The sequence below is a fragment of the Protopterus annectens genome, chromosome 6.part0 (genome assembly GCF_019279795.1).
Source record: "Protopterus annectens isolate FY-2018-M chromosome 6.part0, PAN1.0, whole genome shotgun sequence".
Lineage (NCBI taxonomy): Eukaryota > Metazoa > Chordata > Ceratodontiformes > Protopteridae > Protopterus > Protopterus annectens.
Window position 1 is genome coordinate 1,967,266,738 of NC_056737.1, and position 23,247 is coordinate 1,967,289,984.

General features: G+C 44.8%; 1 protein-coding gene across 1 annotated transcript in view; it reads left to right on the forward strand.

Annotated features, from left to right (window-relative positions):
* The window catches only part of CWC22 (CWC22 spliceosome associated protein homolog), a 2,826,743-nt gene that overhangs the window by 1,578,732 nt on the left and 1,224,764 nt on the right, over nt 1-23,247 (forward strand). The window contains exons 9-10 of the mRNA XM_044073714.1: nt 17,051-17,186; nt 17,270-17,476. Of these exons, the coding sequence (XP_043929649.1) occupies nt 17,051-17,186; nt 17,270-17,476 (343 nt within the window). The remainder of the gene's footprint in view (nt 1-17,050; nt 17,187-17,269; nt 17,477-23,247) is intronic.

Sequence of the window (23,247 nt, forward strand, 5' to 3'; positions counted from 1 at the left end):
CAAGAAAAACTGATGTAATGGCATCGGCTCTTTTTACCCCTGACTACCTGACGTCATGGAAGATGAGACTGCAACCAACGCAGGACCCAAGACTTTGATAATCAGGCCGACTGAGGGCTACTGCAAGCAGATAACCCAAATGTGATGACTGCAACAGTGAATACACTCAAGCATCTACATTTATGATAAGTGTACACAACTGTACTTTTTGTTGTTCAACTCCATTTTTCTTGGTTTCATCAGTATTCTGTTTGGTCTGTTAGTGGTTTGTTTATACTGTACTTAGCCGATTACAGTCTGTGATTTTTTTGTGTCTTTTAGTGTTTCTTTCTGTTATTGAGGTTAGTGCTGACCTGTGCTGAATGTATTTCCTAGTGAATAAGGTGAGGCCCTAGGAGAGCTTTCACAAGTGTGCCAAGTATGGCTACAGAATCCCTCCCCAGGACATCTACAACTTCTGCTGGTGTGTCTGGGTCCAGGAGCACCAGACTGCAGAATATTTTGTCTTTAAGGCCTTAGATCATAAATTATTGGCTGGTCAACTGAATAAGCTCTTTTTAAACGGTCTTCTCCCCCGGCCCTTCTCCTAGTAAACAGACAAAGGATAAGGACAAAAGTAAGAGGTGAACAGTGAATATGGGAAAAGGAAGGCTGATGTGTTTTTTAAAGTGCTAAGGACAGATCCAACTGCATCTGCAGTCAAACAGCTTTCTTTAACTCCTCTTCCTTCAGAGCCCATAACAGTGATTCAGGACAAGTCTCCAAAGCCTTCTGTTAGCAGACATTTCCCAGAGAGGGAACTTCCCTGGCTGATTTCCAAGCCTCCTTCCACCTCTTCACTGTGGTGTGTCAAGTCATTTAGACGCACCAGTGATGAAGAGGATTGGACCGTATGATGAGAGCCTTTATGAAGACTGTGATTGAAATGGGTGTCATTCCATCCTCCTCTTTTTCTAGGGTGGTGTTGGGTTCTCATCTCCCATACTTGCTCCCTCCCTGGCCCATGTTTCTGCATGGGTGGCTTCAGAATAGAGATGCCATCTAGAGCCTGTGCATCTGGAGCTTACTGATATTCTTACCTCTGCTACAGAATTTTCTTATACCGTTTATTTGATACAGAAGCTGTCGAAGTTGACTGAGTATTTGGATCAGTGTTATTGGTTCCAGTCCACTTGGTTCAATTCTCCGTGTTAGAGATTTTGGCCTTCAACATGTCAGCACCAGTCTCTTCCTCAAAGTCCTCTGAGTCTTTGAAGTTGGATATTTCTTCCTTGGTGCTAGGTCATACTTTTCTAGTATCCGCTGACCCTGGGTCTGCTTTCAAGTTCATGGAGAGGATGATTGCTGTTCCTTCAAAAGTGGTTACACAACCTCCATCTGTGTCAACTCGTCCCCCAGGCATCCTTCAGTCTATGCCTCAGCTCATTCATCATGCTTCCCTAGATCACAGCAGAGCTGATAGACTCAAACAACCTGCACAGATTCACTCTGAGTCCTCCCAGGAGTTGAATCCCCCACCGATGTTCCAAGGCAGAGGATTTGTAAGAGAAGGCACATAGCCTTCCCTGCAGACTGTTTGACCTCCGTTACTGACCAGGATTATTGGATCACTGTTGCAGTGTTCTAGTACTGATGGGCTATCCTGCCCAAGGTAACCTGATGTCTGTCCAGTATACTAAAGCTAAAACATTTCTGATGCACCTCATGTCTAGTATGTGACCTCTGCTTGTGGGTGTAGAGGGGTACATTAGAAGATGTATGAAGACAACATTCCTGTTGGTGTGAACACAGTGTTGATGTTGCCAGTGCAATTGCCGGGACTTGTTCAGATAGGTACCCCATTGTGGAACTTTCTGTATTATTGATTTTTATACATAAGATTTGTTAATTTCCACTAAGACAGGGATGTGCTTTTGTGGAGGCAAATATCTTAGGATCTCCCCTTCCAAAGTCTGTTTTGTTTTGGGGCTGAGCAGCATTACAGAAATTGTTCTGTCTTCCAATCACTCATCCCCAAAAAACTTTAAACCAGACTTTCCTCAAATACTTACTCAGAGACCCAGCATCTGAAGCGCCTCATGCAAAGGAAGATGGTGGAACCCTCAGCCTCAGATGTCCCACTTGCACACAAAAGGAAGATAAAGAAAACAAAGCCTGAATCTTCAGCTGGCCAGTCTGTTTTGGATGTCCCTGCTGAGTGCAGCAGGAGTCTTCAGTACATGCGACTACTTCTAACACCCACTACTGCAACCCGCCTGAGCGTGGTATGGTGTCTGTTACTCTCACATCTGAGACTGAGCATACCATAACAGTAGAGTTGGGGGAACCTAGAGTGAATGTCAGAAGGACCAAAGGGCATACTTCAAATAATTATTAGGGAAGAGGTACTGGGTGCTTTAATTGAGGTTTGTTAGGGTTTGGACCCACCATGCTTGGTTAGGGCAAATGCCCTGACTAAGAGAGAGAAAAGCATACGTCTAGTTCTCAGATGTCTCAGGGATAGGAATGGCTTGAATTCTTAGAAGTCCATCTTGTCTTTGAAACTCGTTCTTTTCTTCCTCGCTACACCTTCACAAGCCGCACCTCCTCCAAAGAGCCAACATGAATCCTCTTCTCAAGAGGAATCCATTTCACATAAGGATTCGTTAGAATACTCATTGATTCCCCTGGACAAGTTGTTATAGGTAATGAAGGCACCTTGTTGTCGTCCTGTTCATATGTTGCAGTATTCTTAGTGTGGGATTCCCCGCCTTAGGTGTCCCGAACGTCGGCTCCTATACAAAAGCTTAAGCCTGGTTGCTGTAGATGCGTGGGACATCACACGTATGGCCATAAACCAGGATCCTTAAATGTGACGTCTGCACGCACAGACCCCAGAACTTTTCAGCCGCAGACTATGTCACATTGATCGCTTAGCTGCTGTACTCGAAGACTTCTAAAAAGCTAAGTACCCCTTTGGGGATTTTTCTTTTCCATCTCTTTTGCTTGAGCTTGGTTAGCTGTAGTTATAGTTAGCCGATGTCAGCTAAGAAGGGCAAATGCAGTTGCAGGTGTCATATACCGCATAAAGATATGCACGACCATACACCTTGTTCCATTTCCCAATCTTTTGTTCTGAAGACCCTTCATAGCCATCTGGTTGCCCTTAACTTATATTTAGAGAGCCAAAGACTCAAAAAGCTTGAGCTCAGGATGGATCCCTAATCGGCCGTTCTAACTGAACCACCACAGAAAATGGCCAAGGTTTCCAAGTCTACCTCCATTGCCTCTCAACCATCAAACATCCCGCCATCTTCCGATTAGGGGTTGAGGGATGTCCAATAGAACTGTCTACTTTGATGGCTGCCACTTAGGAAGCCGCTTCAGAAATAATGACCTGCGCATCCGCGGAGACAGCACAAACATTGGACCCTACCGATGTCAAGGGGGAACCAGATACAGTTGGACGACCGACCACAGCTCCATTACGTGAAGCCCAGTCTCCAGAACCTAGGCCTTCTCCCAGACCTACGCCTTCTAAACGGAAACAAAAAATGAAACACTTGTCTCCTACCCCTGAAGGAGTCCCAGACTGGCAATCATTTACCAATTCCTTGATGCAGGCCTTTATGGCTCGTAGGCCCATAGCCTCTTCCCCCTCCACTATCCCAGTGCTTAGCCCTAGACCTGCTTCTGCTACTTCTCTCCCCTTGCCTACTGCCCAAGAAGGAGAGGAGGATTTAGAACCCTATTACTCATATTCTGATGAATCTATTTCTTATGCCTCACAAATTGCCTTCCCTCTGGAATACTATTCCCCAGATGAGCAATCCATTGAAGTAGACTCCCCACCAGGGGATATCATCTTTGAGGAAACAATTACTAAAATGAAAGAATACTTCAAATGGGACACTACCTAGGTGACTGACACCCAGAGGAGGTATTTTAAACTCCTGCAAGTGGATTTTCCCACCCCGTCAGCCATCCCACCTGTCTTTACCTGCTTGTCTGGATGCTTTCACCTCTGCATCTAAGATTCCAGACTAGCAACCACCTGCTCCTAAGAGACCGGACAGGTTCTACAAAGTCCCTGATGACCAGAAATTCTTAGTAAAGCCTCCTCGGCAGACCCAGACTCCTGACAAGCAATCTACACCAATTCCTTCAAGCAATCTACACCAATTCCTTCAGCACCTCTTCTGCCCACTGATAAAAATAGAAAAAGCATGGGAAAAAAGTGTACACCTACTCCACCCTGTCCTTCAGAGCCATCAGTTACCGAACTCACATAAAATATGCCTTGGACCTAGTCTCACAACCCTTCACTCTCTTGGCTACCATCCCTGACTGCCCTATCAAAACTTAGATAGCATCTAAACTGTCCCTGGCTTCTCAGGTAGCCAGACATTCCTTTAGGTGCAGTTATGATGCCACAGAAGCCCCCGTTAGGTCTGCAGCTTCTGATTCAGATGTTGTTCGTGTTTCACTGTTGCAGTCATCATATTTGGGTTATCTGCTTGCAGCGGCCTTCAAAAAGGCCTGATTATTAAAGTCTTGGGTCCTGCGTCAGTTGCTGTCTCAACTTCCATGACGTCAGGTAGTCAGGGGTATAAAGCATGCAGCCAACACCATTACATCAGCAGAAGCAGTTCACAAGTGCCGGTCAGCCTACTCCTGAAATTATCATTTTCGAGTTTCAGAACCAAAGTCTTCAACTAAAGCTAAGTACCCCATTGTGGAGTGGGATAACCTTCCCTGTGCACCATTCAGTGGGCACAAAGCCTGAGGTGAGGCTATGATTGAACATGGTGCTTAGGTGGGCTGCCAGTTCATTCTGTAGTTCGTGTAGAACGCAGCAGCCTGGGATGGTGTCGGGTCCCATAGATGCTGTGTTCTTGGTTTTGGAGACTGCTTTTCTAACCTGTGCAGCTGTGATTACAGGAACTTTGCATTCTTCCAGTATAGAAATGGGCCCTTTAGGCGGTGAGAGGGGGGGTAAAGTTAACACTGAGCCCATTTGCCAGGATGTTGGCAATATCAGTTGGTTCTGTATATTTAGTGCCATTGTGCTGTAACTTAGAGCATATCTGAGTGTTGCCATTGAGATTCTTGACATAGCTGTAGAATGTTTTGTGGTAGTCTTTAGAATCAGTGGCAATTTTGTTTTCGTAACTAGTTTTGGAGGATTTTATGAGAGATCTCAGCTTCTTACTAAGGCTGACAAGGGAGTTCCTCCAGTCATGGGATTTTACTGTTTTTTTGCAACAGTTTCTTTTGTTGTAGAGTTTGTTTATGGCATGGGACCACCAGACTGGCTTACTTTTTTTGGAGGTTAGCATCTTGGTTCTGTTATAGGTAGCACGATCCATGCACTCGTGAAAGTGCTTATAAAGTGCATTTGTGTAGGATTCAGCAGTCGTACCTCTATTGTCCGTCTGCATGGGTGTTGTGAAGCTTGCCACTTCTGTCTTAAGAAGCATGAAGTTGGCTTTGGAGAAATTTTTTACAGTTGTTTCCCTAATGGGGGGTGGGGGTGGGATGTGGATGTCTAGATTGATTAGCTTGTGGTCGGATCTGACCAATGCGGAATTGACTTCTGGTGTGGAACACCGGTCGCCCATGTTGGTAATGACCAGGTCTAGGATATTGCTGCCCCTGGTGAGGGTGTGGATAAGTTGATCCAAGGTGTTGGAATTTATGAATTCCAGAAAAAGTTGAGCAAAAGAGTTGGTACATGAGTAGTTTTCCCAGTTAATGGTGGGGTTGTTGAAATTGCCCTTTATGAGGGTTTTGGGTTGTACCTGAAATGAGGAGTGGGAATCGTGAGGCATGGTGGGGGATCTGTAGCAAGTTACAATTTGGATTGCGGTATTGCCCAGAGTTAGTTGCACTTGGATAATCTCGGATGCAGTATGCTGAGCAACTAGCCTAGAGGTGTGGATATCCTTAATGAATATGGATACACCTCTCCAGTTAGTGTTTCGGTCCAGGTTAGGTGTCCAAAAGGTGTGGTATGAATTATAGACTGGTAATGCAGAGGTGCTCTCTGGAGCCTTGAACCAGGTCTCTGTCATTGCACAGACGCCGATGTTCTCCATTTTAAGGAGTGCCTCGAGTGAATGCAATTTGAGTTTTAGACTTCTAGCATTGAGTAGCATTATCCTCAGATTTTGCTTGCTTGCACCTGTTACGGTAGTGAATTTGTCATTTGAACCTTGCCTAAAAAAGGCACTATAGGGATGGCAGGAACCTTAGCCGGTATCCGGAATCCCAAGGGCGACAGGTGCAGGCCATCTCTGGCAAAGCATCGTGGTCTATCGATCATGTCATCCCAGGCAGACAGATACTGGATCCTCTTAGAATGACATCAGAAGCTTAGCCAATTGTGGAAGTCAGTCATTTTGTCCTTGTACTGTGGTATCATTCTGGGTGATTGCAGGATGCTACTCAGATCTAGGGTAATACCTGCCTGGGCTACAAGATCAGAGAGCTCCTTCATGTCTCTTCATGTAGTCCAGGGAGGTATGTCTCAGGTCATTCACACCAACATGGACAATGACAGAGTCATATTTGTACTTGTTGTGATGTGACCTGAGTGCGTGCGTTATGTGGCGGATCCTGGCACCAGACAGGCAGCTGACAGTAGGTTGCTTCCTTTTCAGCCTCTCTTTCATAGTGGGGGAAAAAAGCTGTGAATTTTGGCACCTGTAGGTCTGGTTTCTTATCAGCACACCCTCAAACTTCTACGGGTGTGCATTGCATATGCAAGGCTCCCACAAACTTTTGTATACTGGCTAGATGTCTGATTCTTTAGCAGGATATGTCATATATAGCTATATGGTATGACAACCATGATCTATTCGAGCATCTACTGTTACGTAAAGTTTACTCGCAGAACTTTAATGTTCCTTACAAATTTCTTTTTTTTACTTTAACTCTAGTGCTGTAAACACCCTTTCTTCAGATTCTCCCTCCCTAGAAAGAAGAGAGTTTTTCAAAATGGAAGGTAGGAAAGTATCAGATATTCAGAAAATATGCTTCAAATTGCTACATATGGAAGCCCCTAAACATGTAGCCACACCCCCATATTGGGAGCCCCAGAGGATGCCTTTACAGCTGTCTGACAGGCCTCTGATTCTCAAGCCCTGTACCCAGGAAACGCAATAGGTGTTATAGAGTGCAGAGCAGTCACAAATATCTGTATAAACATGCAGTAGCAGACCCTGCTGTTGTGTTCCTGTAGGCTATAAATTGCCAGACTCATGACAGATTTCTTGCTGGCTCTGCTTGATCAAATAGAGGAGACATGAGAGACGTATCTGGTGCTGACCTTATGTCTAGACTTTTGGAGCTTTCCAGACTGCTGGTTAGGTAGCCAAACTTGTAAAATGTGGATGCGCCACTGTTGATGCAGCTTCCAGGGCTGCTGCCACTAGTTCTATAATCCAAAGACATGCCTGGGTGTAAGGCTCCATTACCTGCGGATGTCATAGCCCAGTTAATCAGTGCCCCCTGGGGCAAGGAATTATTGTTTTGGGGCCCCTACTGCTAAAATGTATTTTTTTAGAACACGGATGAACAGGGTAAACTTGTGCAGGAAGTGAAGTAGTCTTTTCCCTCCCCACTTCCATGTGAGAGAAACTACCCTTCCCAGCCTGGCATCTTTCATAGAAAACCAAATAAACCCAAGCAACAATGGACTAATTCAAGAGAATGGTAGCAAGAGGATAACAGAAATCCTGGAGGGTCCCAATTGTCCTTCAGTAAGAGACCAGTTTTTGACTATCGGATCTCCATACTACCTCCTCCCGAAAAAATAGTAGAAAACTTTTCTTTGTGCTTTAATAAATAGGGGGAGACAGTAGATTAATGGATGTCAGGGATAATAACTAAGATGGCAGACTTCAGTTTGTTTCCTAACCTATCCCTCAAATACGGAAGAACCAAAAGCACTTAACCTCCCCATTATTGAGAGCCCCAGAAAAGGTGCCTCCTACCATCTTGGAAGGGGATTTACTTCAGCCTCTTCCTTTTCTCCATAAAGTTGAGCATCTGAGAGACTCATCTTGACCCTTTCAAGGCTCAAGATCTTCAAAAAGGTCCTCAAATTCAAGATGCTTGCTCTTCAAGTTTTGATGAGTCTGTTCCATTTGGAAGCACATTTGGTCTCACTAGACCTAAAGGATACCTACCCTTATATCCCCATTCACAAGGCTCTGAGCCAGTTTCTCAGATGCTTAGCTTGGTGCTGTCATTATCATTTTATGTCCTTGCCCTCCCACTTGTCCTCTAAGCAAGGGTCTTCCCCAAATGATTGACCCAGGCCATTGCGTTCTGCAAGCTAAAGGATATACACATATACCCCTGCCTAGGTGGCTTCCATTGAGGGCGTGCTGGCAGCCCTAGCTTTCCAAAAAGCTGTTTAGGTTGGAGTTCACTCTAATTCTAAAGAAGTTCTCCTTGAAGCCCTCCCATAGGGTAGCCTGCATGGGTTCTGTTTTTGGCACTTTCTTGCAAACAGTTTTTCACTAGAGAAAGTGGAGAATTGCCAGATGTATTTATAGGAACTGGCTGTCAAGACCAAAACCATGGCCAGGAAGTTCTTAAGCACCCTGGGATTCGTGGCCTCCATCATCTTGATTCCCCTGGCCAAAGCTCCATATTTGAAACCTGCAGCGAAATTTGAGATCCTACACTCATAACTATTATACCAACAAATTCCAGTTCGGCCCTTTGTAGGAAGGAAACTGCCTTAGTGAATGATGCATATCAAACTCAAGGTGTGGGGATTTCCTTAATCCAAGAACCCCCAATTAGTTATGAACATGGATACCACAGACTTTGCCTGGAGAGTTTGCTCCCAGGGTCTCAAGGTTCAGGGCTTATGGGATTGCTAGCAGAGGAAAAAAGCATTTCTGTGTAAGAGGTGCTGGTTGTCATTCATCATCTAAGTGCAGTGAGCCAGCTTTGTAAAGAGGGGACCCTCAAAATGGTAATGAACATTTCCACAGTTTCATGGTACATCAAATGGGGGGAGACAAGCTCATACCCACTGTGCAGTTTAGCCGTGAAAGTTTTGGGTAGTGGCTGTCCAGTACAGTATGATTTTTAGAGCGATATGCATCCCTTTGAACTCTGTGGCAAACAATCCAGGTGGAACCAAGGCAGACCTTTACATGTTCCTGCAACAAATGCACAGATGGGATGTTCCAAAAAGTAGTTCTTTTTGCTGTGAGAGAAAAAGCAATGCTGATATTGTTTACTGCAGGAGCCTATACAGGGTGTCTTGAATAACCATATGCTTTGTCTGTCATGGTGCTTCCAGTACGGCTTTCCCCAACTTCCTCTTGTTCCTTGTGGTCTTCAAGAAAGTGTAGAAAGAAAAAATAAAGATGCTCTTCCTTTCCCACTTTTGGCCAAGACATTATTGGTTATCCCTGCTAATGCAGGTTTGAGAGACACCACCAGGTATTCTTGGACTTGGGAAACCTGTTCTGTCAAGCCAAGGTATTTCTAATCCACACCAACCTCTAGATAATGAGCCTTACAGTTTAGAGGATGGGATTTTAATGCTCTTCTTGCACAAGTACACTGAAGACATCTTCAGAATTTTTAAGGACTCTAAGGGTGCAAGGAGATCGTCTATGTCCAGGTAAAGTAGATTTTCATCCTGGTGCCAGATAAAAGGACAGGACCCCAGGAGAGCAGGAATGCCCCTAATTTTACAATATTGGAGTGATTTTTCAAGGATGGACTAGTCTCTATCTTCATGAAGGTTCACTTTTCAGCCAGTATACCTTGTGATTGACACTTGTCTAATTTGTCCCGGGTTAAAACATTTCTCAAGGGGATCCTGCACATTTGGTTACCAAGGACAAGAGTGGCAACCCCAGGACCCTAATTGCATATTGGAAAATTTCACCCAAGCTTCTTTTTAGCCAGCAGCTGACATTCCATTTGAAATTCCTCTCCTGGAAAGCTGCCTTCTAGAACTCATAACAACAGCTAAGAGAGTCTTGGAGGTGGAAATATCAAGGAACACTCCTCCCTTTCTGTTTATTCAAATAACCATTAAAACTAAGCTTTCCTGCAAGCCGAAAGTAGTTTCTGAGTTCACACTCAACCAGCAGACCACTTAGCCACCACTCTTCATTAGCCCTCAGAGCAAGGGGGAAATAATTCTGCACATATTGCATGTACATAGCCAGCATTAGATTTTACATGAATGAGGCTGACTATTTTAGAAAGAACAGCCAGATGTTCTTCTTGTTTCACTGTTGCAGTCATTACATTTGGGTAATCCTGCTGGCAGGTTGCCCTCAGTCGGCCTGAATTCCAAAGTCTTGGGTCCTGCGTCGGCTGCTGTCGCCCCTTCCCTGATGTCAGGTCGTCAGGGGTATAAAAGAAGCAGCCGACGCCATTTTCTTTAGTCTTTTTTGCTGCTTGATGACCGATGCAGAAGCAGTTCGTAAAGTGCCAGTCAACCGACTCCTGAGATTTTCGTGTTCGAATTTCAGATCTGAAGTCTTCATTAAAAGCTAAGTACCCCATTGGGGAAACTATTTTTCTTGCTCCAAACCGATGTCAGAAAAAGTTAATAATTGTATTTCTTGTGGAAAGCAAATACCTCATAAGGACTTTCACTCTTACTGTATTCCTTGCCTAGGCCCTGACCATGAAGTTTCTAGTTGTCGATTTTGTGCTAGATTTAACCAACGCGGTATTAAGCGTTGGTACGATTTTGCACCAAGCTATTTTGGACACGGATTTAATTATACAATGTCGTCGGATAGCCATCCGACTACCGGAGTTCACAAGAAGTGCAAAGAAAAGGAAAAAGACAGGCAACCGAGGACCAAAACCGACGACAAAGCTTCTCCTAAGCCAGTCGCCAGTTCTCAGTGAGGCGCTTTCGCAGCCCCTGATGCCCGTGGAGCCAGTCAGGCCGCGTGAAACTCAAGGTATTGGAGCCTCGGAGACTATTCTCTCAGATGGGTCTGGAGCCACTGAGCAGGCATTGGCTTCTGAGGGTGTTTTCAGACATAGACAGTTATACATTAAACCGAATACAGTTTCAAAGGCAAAGACTAAAGCACCTTTAAAGGCAAAGAAACAAGTTCACCAGCCACATAGACAGGCCCCCATGCCCAAAAAACAGATGCTCAAGATGGCCAAAGACTTAATTACCTTGAACAGGGGTTCCCATCCCCCTCCTGATAAGAGGCCTAGGCAAGAGACAGACTATGAATCTTCAGATCAGGTTTCCATTTCCTCAGATTCTTCCTCTGATCAAGAATATTCTCTTCCTCCCTATGAGGATTCTGATGCTGAAGAGTCTATCCCTTCAGCTTCTTCTCCTGAGGACTATTCCTTTGGGGAAACCTTGCATACCATGAGGGAGCATTTCCACTGGGAGACCCAAGATTATTCAGAATCTAAGAAGAGGCTCAGGGACTTTCTTCTACTTCCTCAACACAGGCCTCTAGCTATTCTACCTGTGTTAGACATTGTAGATGTGTTTTCAGAGTCTAGTCTGACCCCTGACTCCTTATCTCCAGCACCTGTTAAGCCTGACAGGTATTACAGGGTTCTTGAATCTCATAAATTCTGTAGACCCAGAAACTATTTCTCAGGGTCCCAAAGGGGTTAAGGCTTCCACTGCAAAAAACCCTACCCCTTCTGACAGAGATTCTAGGGCACTAGATAGATGGGGAAAAATATTTACACATCTGCTACCTTGGCTATAAGTGCCTTAAACTGCCAGTTTCATATGCTCAAATATCAGCAATATGTCATGACACTGCTTAAACAGAAAATGTTGATAAATTCTGAATGTGCAAATAACAAAGAAATGCAGGATTTATTGCATGCAGCTGAACAAGTTGGAAAACATACTTTGCAATGTGGTTTTGATTCTCTGGAGTCCTCTTGCAGGGCCGCGTTCACAGGTTCTGTAATTAGGAGACATGCTTGGTTAAAGGAACAAAATCTGCCTGATCATGTCAAAGCTAAATTATTAGATGCACCATTACAGCCGGATACCTTGTTTGGTGTTAAGGCAGAAGAGGTGTTAAAGAAAATGGAGGACAAAGCTAAATCTATGAAAACTGTCAAAGATTTTTTACAAGTACAGCCACCTAGGTTTAGCAGACACTGGCCTACAAAGAATTGGTCTTTTCCAGTGTCAGACAGACCTCAAAGGGGCAGATCCAGACGCCATACAGGCAGATCCCAGCCACAAGGTTCGTACAGGTCTAAACAATGGGGTGCTTCTACCTCCAAAAGTGGAGAAGACAAATCACAACCTTACAAGAAACGGTCCCACTGACTTCCCCCTGCCTGCACCAAGCACTTATTTACTGGCAGCACCTTTAGGGGGGAAAAATAGCATGTTTTTTTTTCTCAAAATTGGTACATTATAACCCAGGACAAATGGGTTCTAGACATAGTGTCACAAGGCTACAAGTTTCACTTCCATACCCTGCCAAGGGCAAATGGTTGGCCAGACCTGCCAAAAATTAATGGACAGAGGCTCAAAAACAGGTTTCATCCCTCATGGACATGAGGGCTATTCAACAAGTGCCACAGCAAGAGCAGGGACAATGATTTTACTCAAGACTGTTCTTGGTACCCAGTAAGGACAAAGCATGGAGACCAATACTGGACCTATCTATTCTAAACACTTTCCTGGATATTCCAAAATTCAGGATGTTGACCTTGCAGCAGCTCCTGCCCATGCTGGGCAGAAAGGCTTGGCTCATCACTTTAGACCTAAAAGAGGCATACCTGCATGTCCCAATCAGACAATCATGAAGACGACACCTCAAATTCAAGGCTGGTTCAAAGCATTGCCAATTCTCTGCACTGCCCTTTGGCTTATCTACTGCGCCCAGGGCCTTCACAAAGTGCCTGGCACCAGTATTTGCTTTCTGCAGACAAAGAGGAATACAGATATATCCTTACTTGGACGACTGTCTCATTCAAGCGGAGAACAAGGACATTCTACTACAGCATCTGGCGTTTGTGAGAAGACTTTTAACATGTCTAGGATACACAATCAACGAACAGAAATCAAAACTAGTACCCTCTCAAGAGATGTAATTCCTGGGTGCAAGCTTAAATACAACTGCCCAGATGGCTTATCTCACACCAGACAAACAAAGGCAACTGACTACCTACTTCAAAATGCTAGCAACAAAGGCCCAGTTATCTGCAAGAAAAATTCTGCAGGCTTTGGGCTTCATGGCATCCTGCATCCTACTAATTCCATATGCAAGACTGCATATGAGGAAACTTCAGTGGTATCTAAAAAGTGTTTGGACTCAACATTGCCACAAACTGGAAACTATAATTACTCTCATTCCCTGCCTGCAAGAGGAGTTCCAATGATGGGCAACGGCTTGTCACCAAAACAAGGGACAGCCATTCACATTACCTCCAGCCAGGCAGACACTAACAACGGATGCATCAGATTATGCCTGGGGGGCCCACATGGCAGGAAGATGCATTCAGGGCACATGGACCTCAAACCAAATGTATCTACATATCAATCAAAATGAGATGCTAGCTGTTCAAAATGCCCTGACAGCCTTCAAGGACCTACTTCATCCAGGACAACAACTGATAAAGACAGACAACACCACGGTGATGTGGTATATAAACAAGCAGGGGGGCACACATTCTTACCCCCTTTGCAGACTAGCCATGATGTTGTGGGACACAACATTGACTTACCAAGTACATCGGCAGGCACAATTCCTGCCAGGAAGGACAAATACTCTGGCAGACAAACTAAGCAGAAACCTCATGAATCCCCACGAGTGGCAGCTGGATCCACAAGTCTTCAGCATGATAACAAGGAAATGGGGATGCCCGGACATAGATCTATTTGCCTCCCCCCACAACTACCAACTAAAAAGATTTTTCACAAGGATTTTTCACAGACAAGCATGGAAAGTGGACGCCCTATCCTTCAGCTGGAAAAACCTATTCAGTATATGCCTTTCCCCCTCTGCCTCTCCTACCCAAGGTACTCCTAAAGGTCAGACAAGAGAAGCCAAAGGTGATACTGATTGCCCCAGACTGGCCCCGCCAGCACTGGTACCCAATCTTAAGGAGCTCGTCTCAGTGCCCAGCTTGGACCTTACCTCAAGTACCTCATCTACAGTCCCAGCAAAACGATCAGATCCTGCACAGCCAACTCAGGACTTTAAACCTGGTAGCATGGCGGATAATGTAGTTATACAAAACACACCTCTCAGCAAAGCTGTGATGGATGTCATTTTGGAAGCCAGAAGGCCTAGTACGAGAAAATCTTATGCTGGAAAATGGAAGAGATTCTGTGCTTGGAACCAGGCACAAGGAACAGATACAGCTGTGCCAAATATTCCTCAGATTTTACAATACTTAACTGAGATGCTGGATAAAGGCCTTTCTTTCTCATCTATTAAAATTCATGCCTCTGCCATTTCGGCACATTACAGTGCAGAGCCACCAATATTTTCTCATCCATTATTAAAACAGTACCTCAGGGGAGCCAAAAATTTAAGGCCTCCAAGGAGATCACCAATGCCTGCATGGGACCTCAACTATGTCTTGGAAAAACTCACCCTGCCTCCTTTTGAGCTAGCGGCTACTGCTGATATAAAGTTTTTATCTTGGAAAACAGCTCTGCTCCTAACAATAACTTCTGCAAGACGAGTTTCAGAGCTACAGGCACTCATGGCTGTGGAACCTTTTATCATTTTTTATCCGGACAGAGTCTCCCTGAGGACAAACCCCACATTTATGCCTAAGGTGGTGTCCACTGTGGCTCTTAACCAAACCATTCATCTGCCAACTTTCTATCCAAATCCACAGAACAAGGGGGAAAGAATTCTGCATTCTTTAGACGTGCATAGACAACTTAGATTCTACTTGGACAGAACCAAAGTTTTTAGAAAGACAGAGCAATTACTAGTGGCATATGCTGCAGGATCACAAGGAAAGGCCATCTTAAAGCAGACTATTTCAAAGTGGATAGGCCACTGCATTCGTTTCTGCTATTTATATCATGGAAAGCCAGTGCCTAAGGGCATTAGTCCACATTCCACCAGAGCTGCGGCCACTTCAGCAGCCTTTCTCAGGGGAGTACCAACCAAGGACATTTTAGAGGAAGCTACTTGGAGTTCAGTGCACACCTTTACAAAGCACTATCATCTGCCACTCTACTCTAAATCCAGGGCAGGCTTTGCCACTGCAGTTCTGCAGGGTCTTATAGCCGGTCCTAATGCTGTTTAGCTCCAGCCTCCCAACCATAGCTTTGGGAATCTACCCAAATGTAATGACTGCAACAGTGAAACACGAAGAACATAGTACAGTTGTGTACACTTACCATAAATGTAGATGTTAGAGTATATTCACTGTTGCAGTCCAGGTTACCCACCCACCCAACCCCCTTTTCTTCTGATGGAACTTATCTTTCTTTCTCTGATTTATACAACCTATGTGGTGTATTTGCTTGTAGATGAAGGTAAAGTTTATATTGGTGCATGCAATTTTATTTATAGATATAAATTTTGGCTACCCTTTCAGGGGGCACCTGACATCTGGGGCAAGAAAAACTAAAGAAAATGGCGTTGGCTGCTTCTTTTATACCCCTGACGACCTGACGTCAGGGAAGGGGCGACAGCAGCTGACGCAGGACCTAAGACCTTGGAATTCAAGCCGACTGAGGGCAACCTGCCAGCAGGATTACCCAAATGTAATGACTGCAACAGTGAATACACTCGAACATCTACATTTATGGTAAGTGTACACAACTGCACTTTTTTCATCTCCTTTGCTGATAAGAGGAAAGGGCAGCTAATGACAAAACAGTCTATCTGCAGATCGGTGATTTATTTTTTGCTGTCCTAGCAAGGACCACTATCTGTCTTGTCAAGTGAAAGCTTACTGTGCCAGACCAACATTCACCACAATGACTTTTGTGCAAGGAGTGGACACCAGAGCCATGCTGTAGGCAGCTACCTGGTCTTTGGTCCTCACCTTCACCACTTATTACAAAATTAACAGCTTGATGAGGGCTACAACAGGATTTGCCGAGGCTGCCCTTCAAGGCATCCTTTGCAGTGTCAAGCAGCCTTCTGTCATCATCCAGTCTGTGTAAGCTTTGAGTTGTCCTAGACTTAATGAATACTGCAGTGACAGTCTAGTAAAGGACAGTACTGATAGTAGTTCAGATAGATTCACTGTTTGTAGCAACTCTTCCCCTCCCACCACCCCCACATTAGACTCTCTCCTTTGCTCTAGGCAAGGTTAGGGTGTCATCCCTTTCCCCACTCTGCATTAACTAGGATAGAGTCCTGAACCTAGATAGGGCCCTAACAAAGGGTGATCCCCCCCTCCCCCCTTGTGTCCATATCCTAGACTCTGGCAGATTTGTCTTATTGTCCTTCCACTTTGTCCTAAGGTATCTGACAAGGCTTCAGACCAGGAATCTCCTGTGTTTAGGAGATAAAAAGCTCTGAAGATGGTATGGGCAGTACACATATCTTACAGCAAAATGCCCTTTTGTATACCTATGGGTGGTGGTTGTAGTTATAGCTAAAGGGAGCATGAGCTCTTGAAGACAGGACAGACAGTTGGGACATTTAACAGCAACATCCCAGAAGTAATGAATACTTTGTCATCTATTTGAACTTGCACTGTTATGGTAATTAACCTACACAGTTGTGCTGTCTGTAAGAAATTTTAACATATTCAGTAATATTGTCCAACTCTTCTGACGGCTTGGCATAAACAGGATTTTCTGGTCATTTCTAGTACCTTGTTATTCTTTGCTGGCTTGTTTCATTTAGGACTTCCTTGTTGACTGGTGTTTGTCTGATGGATGAGTGTTTGTAAATGTACAGAAGAGTTGGAGAGCAAGAGAGAGAAATGCGTGATGGGATTAGGGGTGGGAGTCATGTAGTCTTATTGTCTGCAGCATATAATTGCAGTGGTTACCAAAGGTGAACCATATTTGCTACAGTTCTGCCTTCTGCGTTCATGGTGATTACATAATTTTCATTTATCTTCATCTTTTATGCAGGCTCATGAAGTTTTGGCACTTGAAATGCTCACTCTTCTCCTGGAAAGACCTACAGATGACAGCGTTGAAGTTGCAATAGGATTTTTGAAAGAATGTGGCCTTAAATTAACTGAAGTTTCTCCTCGTGGAATTAACGGTATAATATCTTATGTAGTGGAGGATTTTTTTTTACTGCCTTCCATAAGAAAGAACATTGTTTAATATTTGTTTTTGTCACAGCTATCTTTGAACGTCTTCGCAATGTTCTCCATGAGTCTGAAATTGACAAGCGTGTTCAGTACATGATTGAAGTTATGTTTGCAATTCGTAAAGATGGCTTTAAGGATCACCCAGTCATTCCTGAAGGACTGGATTTGGTTGAAGAAGATGACCAGTTTACTCATATGCTGCCATTGGAAGATGATTATTTACCTGAAGATGGTCTTAGTAAGTATTTTTATGGAGCTTTTTGTAATTTAAAAGTTCTGCAAGGGAGACCAGGTGTGGCTTCTTGCGTAGCACACATGTATAAAATAAGTTTTGGGAAAAAGCAGTACTTCTGTAGATGATTAAAGAGTCAAGCAAGAACTTGAATGCATAGACAATAATTACAGACTATTGTTGTACAGAGAGAATTAGATGTGCCAGCTCCATTGCTGTAGAACTCTGTAGAGTGCTGCTAGATTTGTAAATGTTCTGACATCTGCCGGAGATGGTGTAGAGGAGAGAAGGAATGCAAAGAATATTGCCTGCTAGCGTCCCTTTGGAGGAAGGTGGAGAGAATTATTGAGAGGGCATGCTGCTGCCTGGGTTGCTGTTGATAACAGTGAAGGGAAAATCAAAATTCTGGGCAAGTGCGCATGTGTGTGAGAGACTAGAAGTGCAAGAGCTGTAACAAAAAGATGGGGCAGTCACCTCAGTGTCCTGTTGCACTTCCCACATGCAGTACATGTATAAAGTCTTTTCATAGGTAGGTACTAGGCTATCGGCCCAAGGGCATACATAAGCCTAGCTAACAAGGTTCACTGGCTTACGCCACCCAAGAAAGTTATTTTCCTGTGCCACTGTCGAGCAGAGACACAGAAGTGATCCCCGGGATGTATTTCCTGTTTCCCACCCACTCATAAAGATTTTTCTTGAAGAGTGCTAATGAAGAACTTGGCCTGACATAGATGGGTAGCCTGATGTCCTTCATGGATGCATCTGCAGTCATAACAGCTGGGTTGTCCTGTCGTCAGGCAGCCCGTCAGTCGGCCGGATTACAAAGTCCGGGTCCGGCTTCGGCTGATGTCGCTCTTCATCCGACGTCATCTCTGTTGGACTTCGGGTATAAAGGCATCAGCCGACGCCATCTTCCTCAGTCTTTCTTGCCGTGGCCAAGCAGAAGCTGTTCGCAAGTGCCGGTCGGTCGGATCCAGAGATTTTTCTACCGAATACTACTTGAAGACTTCTAAAGCTAAGTACCCGTTGGGACTCTTTCTTGCCTCAGCCGATGTCAGAAAAGTTAATAATTGTTTAACCTGTGGGAAACAAATACCTCATAAAGATTTCCATTCTTACTGTCTGCCTTGTTTAGGCCCAGCCCACGACGTAGCAGCCTGTTCGGCCTGTGCTTCCTTCAACCCGAACGCAGGCGTCGGTCGGAGTTTGCAGAACAGTTTTCGGTTCTGACTTTGCTTACATTATGTCGTCGGAACCTCCGACTACACTTTCTGCCAAAAGCAAAGAAAAAGACCGACACTCGCGGTCCGCGGTTTCGGCTGAAACCACGCTTAAGCAAACCGCGAGTGTCTCGGGTTTGGGCGGAACCGAAGAAACTGATCTTAGGTACGGCGAATCTATCTCTACTCTTGAGGCCCCTGCTACAATTCTTGAATCGGCCTCTGAAGCGTTACCCACTGACGTATCAGACACCATTCCCTGGATGTCTCTACCCCAGCACGTGGTGCTGCTAGGCCTCCAGCAGCCATGTCCATTAAGGCCTTCGCCAGGGCTAAAGCAGCCAAGTCTACCAAATCAGTGCCTGTTAAACCACCCTCAACCAGGCCCTCTTCTAGTTCTCAAATGCTCACCTTGGCAGAAGATTTGATTTCTTTAATTAGAGGATCTCAACCTCACCCAGACAGGGCCTCTCAGCCCCCAGATAAGAGACCTAGGGCAGAGCCCCCTGAGCCAGTGTCCTCTGATGATTCTGCAGATGAATCAGACATTACTGACCAGCCAGAGGCCCCTTTCTCTAATTTTGAGGATTCTGATGCTGAAGAATCCATTCCAGCTGCCTCCCCTCCAGAAGAATTCTCCTTTGGGGAAACCTTGCATGCCATGCGAGAGCAGTTCCAATGGCAGCAACAAGAATTCTCAGATTCCCGAAAAAGACTTAGAAGTCTGCTCTACTCCAGACTCATTACCCCCAGCCCCTGCCAAACCAGACAGATTTTACAGGGTGCCTGACACTCATCACCACCTGTACAAGGCCCCACTTGCAGACCCAGAAACAATATCCCAGGGTCCCAAGGCAGTAGCTGACCATAGCTAAAAACCCTACTCCTTCTGAAAGGGAAGCAAGGGCATTAGACAGATGGGGTAAAAAAGTATACACTTCAGCTACTCTCTCAGCTAGAGCTTTAAACTGCCAGTTTCACATGATACAATACCAAGAGTTTATGCTTGATCAGCTAACTAAAAATTAACCACTGATGAAGCTCTTGACAAGAAATATGTATTAGAAATGGTAAATAACATACAACAGGTTAGTAACCATTCCTTAAAATGTGGCTATGATGCACTGGAGGCTTCATTTAGATCAGCCATGACTGGCACAGTGATAAGAAGGCATGCATGGCTAAAGGAGCAAGCTCTACCAGATCATGTTAAAGCAAAATTGTTAGATGCTCCTATGGATAAGACAAGTTTGTTTGGTGCACCTGCCCAGCAGGTTATGAAGAAAATGGAAGAAAAGGCAAAATCAGTTCAAACTGTTAAAGATTTCCTGCAGGTTCAACCCCAAGGTTTAGCAGGAACTGGCCTGCCAAAATTGGTCCTTTCCTGACTCCACAAGATTTCAAAGGGGCAGGAATAGGCGTTCAGAGGCAGAAACCAAACCAGAGGAAGTGCCTACAGAGGGCGACAGTGGCAAGGTAACAACAGAGGCACAGACACAGCCACTGCCACTACTTCAACACAGCCACAGTGACTTACTCCTAAAACCGCCTACCAGGGAGCAAACAGCAGCCCCACTAGGCGGAAGGTTAACTTTATTTGCAAGAACTGGCACCACATAACAAAGACAAGTGGATTCTGCAAATTATACATCAAGGTTACCGATTCCACTTCCACACTATACCAGTCAAAGAGGAATGCCAAATCTACCTCCAAATCAAAAACAGAAGCTTTACAACAGATAATGGAGTTAGCAAACATGAGAGCTGTGGAAAAGTGCCTGCAGCAGAGCAAGGAAAGGGTTCTACTCCAGACTGTTCCTAGTTCCAAGAAAGGAAAAGTTGGAGACCAATTCTCGACCTGTCCACCTTGAATACATACATCATTGTCCCAAAATTCAAAATGCTGACCCTACAGCAACTTCTTCCCATACTGGGCAAGGAGTGTTGGCTGGTAACTCTAGATCTCAAGGAGGCATACCTGCGTCCCTATTCGACCAATCTGCAGAAGATACCTCAGATTTCTTGCAGGATCAGAGCACTATCAATTCTCAGCATTGCCTTTTGGCTATCTACTGCCCAGAGTATTCACAAAATGCCTGGCATCAGTAATATTGCAGACTGCAGGAATTCATATTTACCCATACCTGGGCGACTGCCTGCTACAAGGGGACAACAAAAGCAAGTTGACAACAGATTTGCAAAGGGTCATTTACTTGCTACAAGCACTGGGATACACAGTCAATCTACAAAAGTCAAGACTGATACCATCCCAAACAAGGACATTCTTGGGAGCGGAATTGGACACAGTGAGACAAATGGCATTCCTAACTACAGAAAAACAAAAGAACTCCCTCTTTACTTCTTGTCCCTAACAAAGCTGAACAAATTAACAGCAAGAAAAGTTCTGCAGGCCTTGGGCTTCATGGCATCATGCATAATTTTGGTTCCATTTGCCAGACTACATATGAGAAAACTACAGTGGTACCTCACGAATTTATGGTCCCAACACAGACACAGCCTCGAAACAGAAATCCCACTAATTCCATGCTTAAAACAGGAGTTCCTATGGTGGGCCCAGGCATGCCGGTCCAACCCAGGCCTTCCTTTTCTCAGATGTCAAGCAAGCCAGAGCATTACAACAGATGCTTCAGACCTAGGATGGGGGGCCCACATGCTGGACAAATGCGTGCAAGGATTGTGGACTCAGGATCAACTTCACCTGCACATCAACCTAAAAGAAATGCTGGCTGTAAAACTGGCTATCCCAAAGTTCAGACCATTTCTCAAAGAGGGCCAGCTGTTGATAAGGACAGACAACACCACAGTCATGTGGTACATCAACAAACAGGGAGGCACTCATTCATACCCCTATGCAGAATGACTTTGGAACTGTGGACCCTGGCACTCAGCTACAACATCCAGCTGCAAGCAATATTTGTACCAGGAAAAGAAAATACTCTAGCGGACATCTTAAGCAGGACCACATCAGATGCTCACGAATGGCACCTGCACCCGGACATCTTCAGGACCATTACAAAGAAGTGGGGAATGCCTCAGATAGATCTATTTGCATCTCCTCACAATCACCAACTCAAAAATTCTGCACAAGGACATTTCACCACTAGCATGGAAAGTGGATTCGCTCTCCTTCAGCTGGAAGGGCCTAACAGTTTATGCATTCCCACCTCTCCCCTTGATACACAAAGTACTCCTAAAAATCAAGGAAGAACATCCAAGGATAATCCTGATAGCTCCAAACTGGCCAAGACAACACTTAAGCACTATCATCTGCCACTCTATTCTAAATCCAGGGCAGGCTTTACGACTGCAGTTCTGCAGGGTCTCATAGCTGCTCCTAATGCTGTTTAGCTGCAGCCTCCCAACCATAGCTTTGGGAATCTACCCAGATGTAATGACTGCAACAGTGAAACACGAAGAACATAGTACAGTTGTGTACACTTACCATAAATGTAGATGTTCGAGTGTATTCACTGTTGCAGTCCAAATTACCCACCCAACCCTTTTCTTCTGATGGAACTTATCTTTCCTCCTAGGATTTATACAACCTATGTGGTGTATTTGCTTGTAGATGAAGTTTGTATTGGTGCATGCAATTTTATTTATAGATATAAATTTTGGCTACCCTTTTAGGGGGCGCCTGACATCTGGGGCAAGAAAAACTAAAGAAAATGGTGTCGGCTGTTTCTTTTATACCCCTGACGACCTGACATCAGGGAAGGGGCGACGGCAGCTGGCCTTAGGACCTAAGACCTTGGAATTCAAGCCGACTGAGGGCAACCTGCCAGCAGGATTACCCAAATGTAATGACTGCAACAGTGAATACACTCGAACATCTACATTTATGGTAAGTGTACACAACTGTACTTTTTCATCTCCTTTGCTGATAAGAGGAAAGGGCAGCTAATGACAAAACAGTCTATCTGCAGATCGGTGATTTATTTTTGCTGTCTAGCAAGGACCACTATCTGTCTTGTCAAGTGAAAGCTTACTGTGCCAGACCAACATTCACCACAATGACTTTTGTGCAAGTGGACACCAGAGCCATGCTGTAGGCAGCTACCTGGTCTTTGGTCCTCACCTTCACCACTTATTACAAATTAACAGCTTGATGAGGGCTACAACAGGATTTGCCGAGGCTGCCCTTCAAGGCATCCTTTGCAGTGTCAAGCAGCCTTCTGTCATCATCCAGTCTGTGTAAGCTTTGAGTTGTCCTAGACTTAATGAATACTGCAGTGACAGTCTAGTAAAGGACAGTACTGATAGTAGTTCAGATAGATTCACTGTTTGTAGCAACTCTTCCCCTCCCACCACCCCACATTAGACTCTCTCCTTTGCTCTAGGCAAGGTTAGGGTGTCATCCCTTTCCCCACTCTGCATTAACTAGGATGAGTCCTGAACCTAGATAGGGCCTAACAGGGGTGATCCCCCTCCCCTTGTGTCCATATCCTAGACTCTGGCAGATTTGTCTTATTGTCCTTCCACTTTGTCCTAAGGTATCTGACAAGGCTTCCAGACCAGGAATCTCCTGTGTTTAGA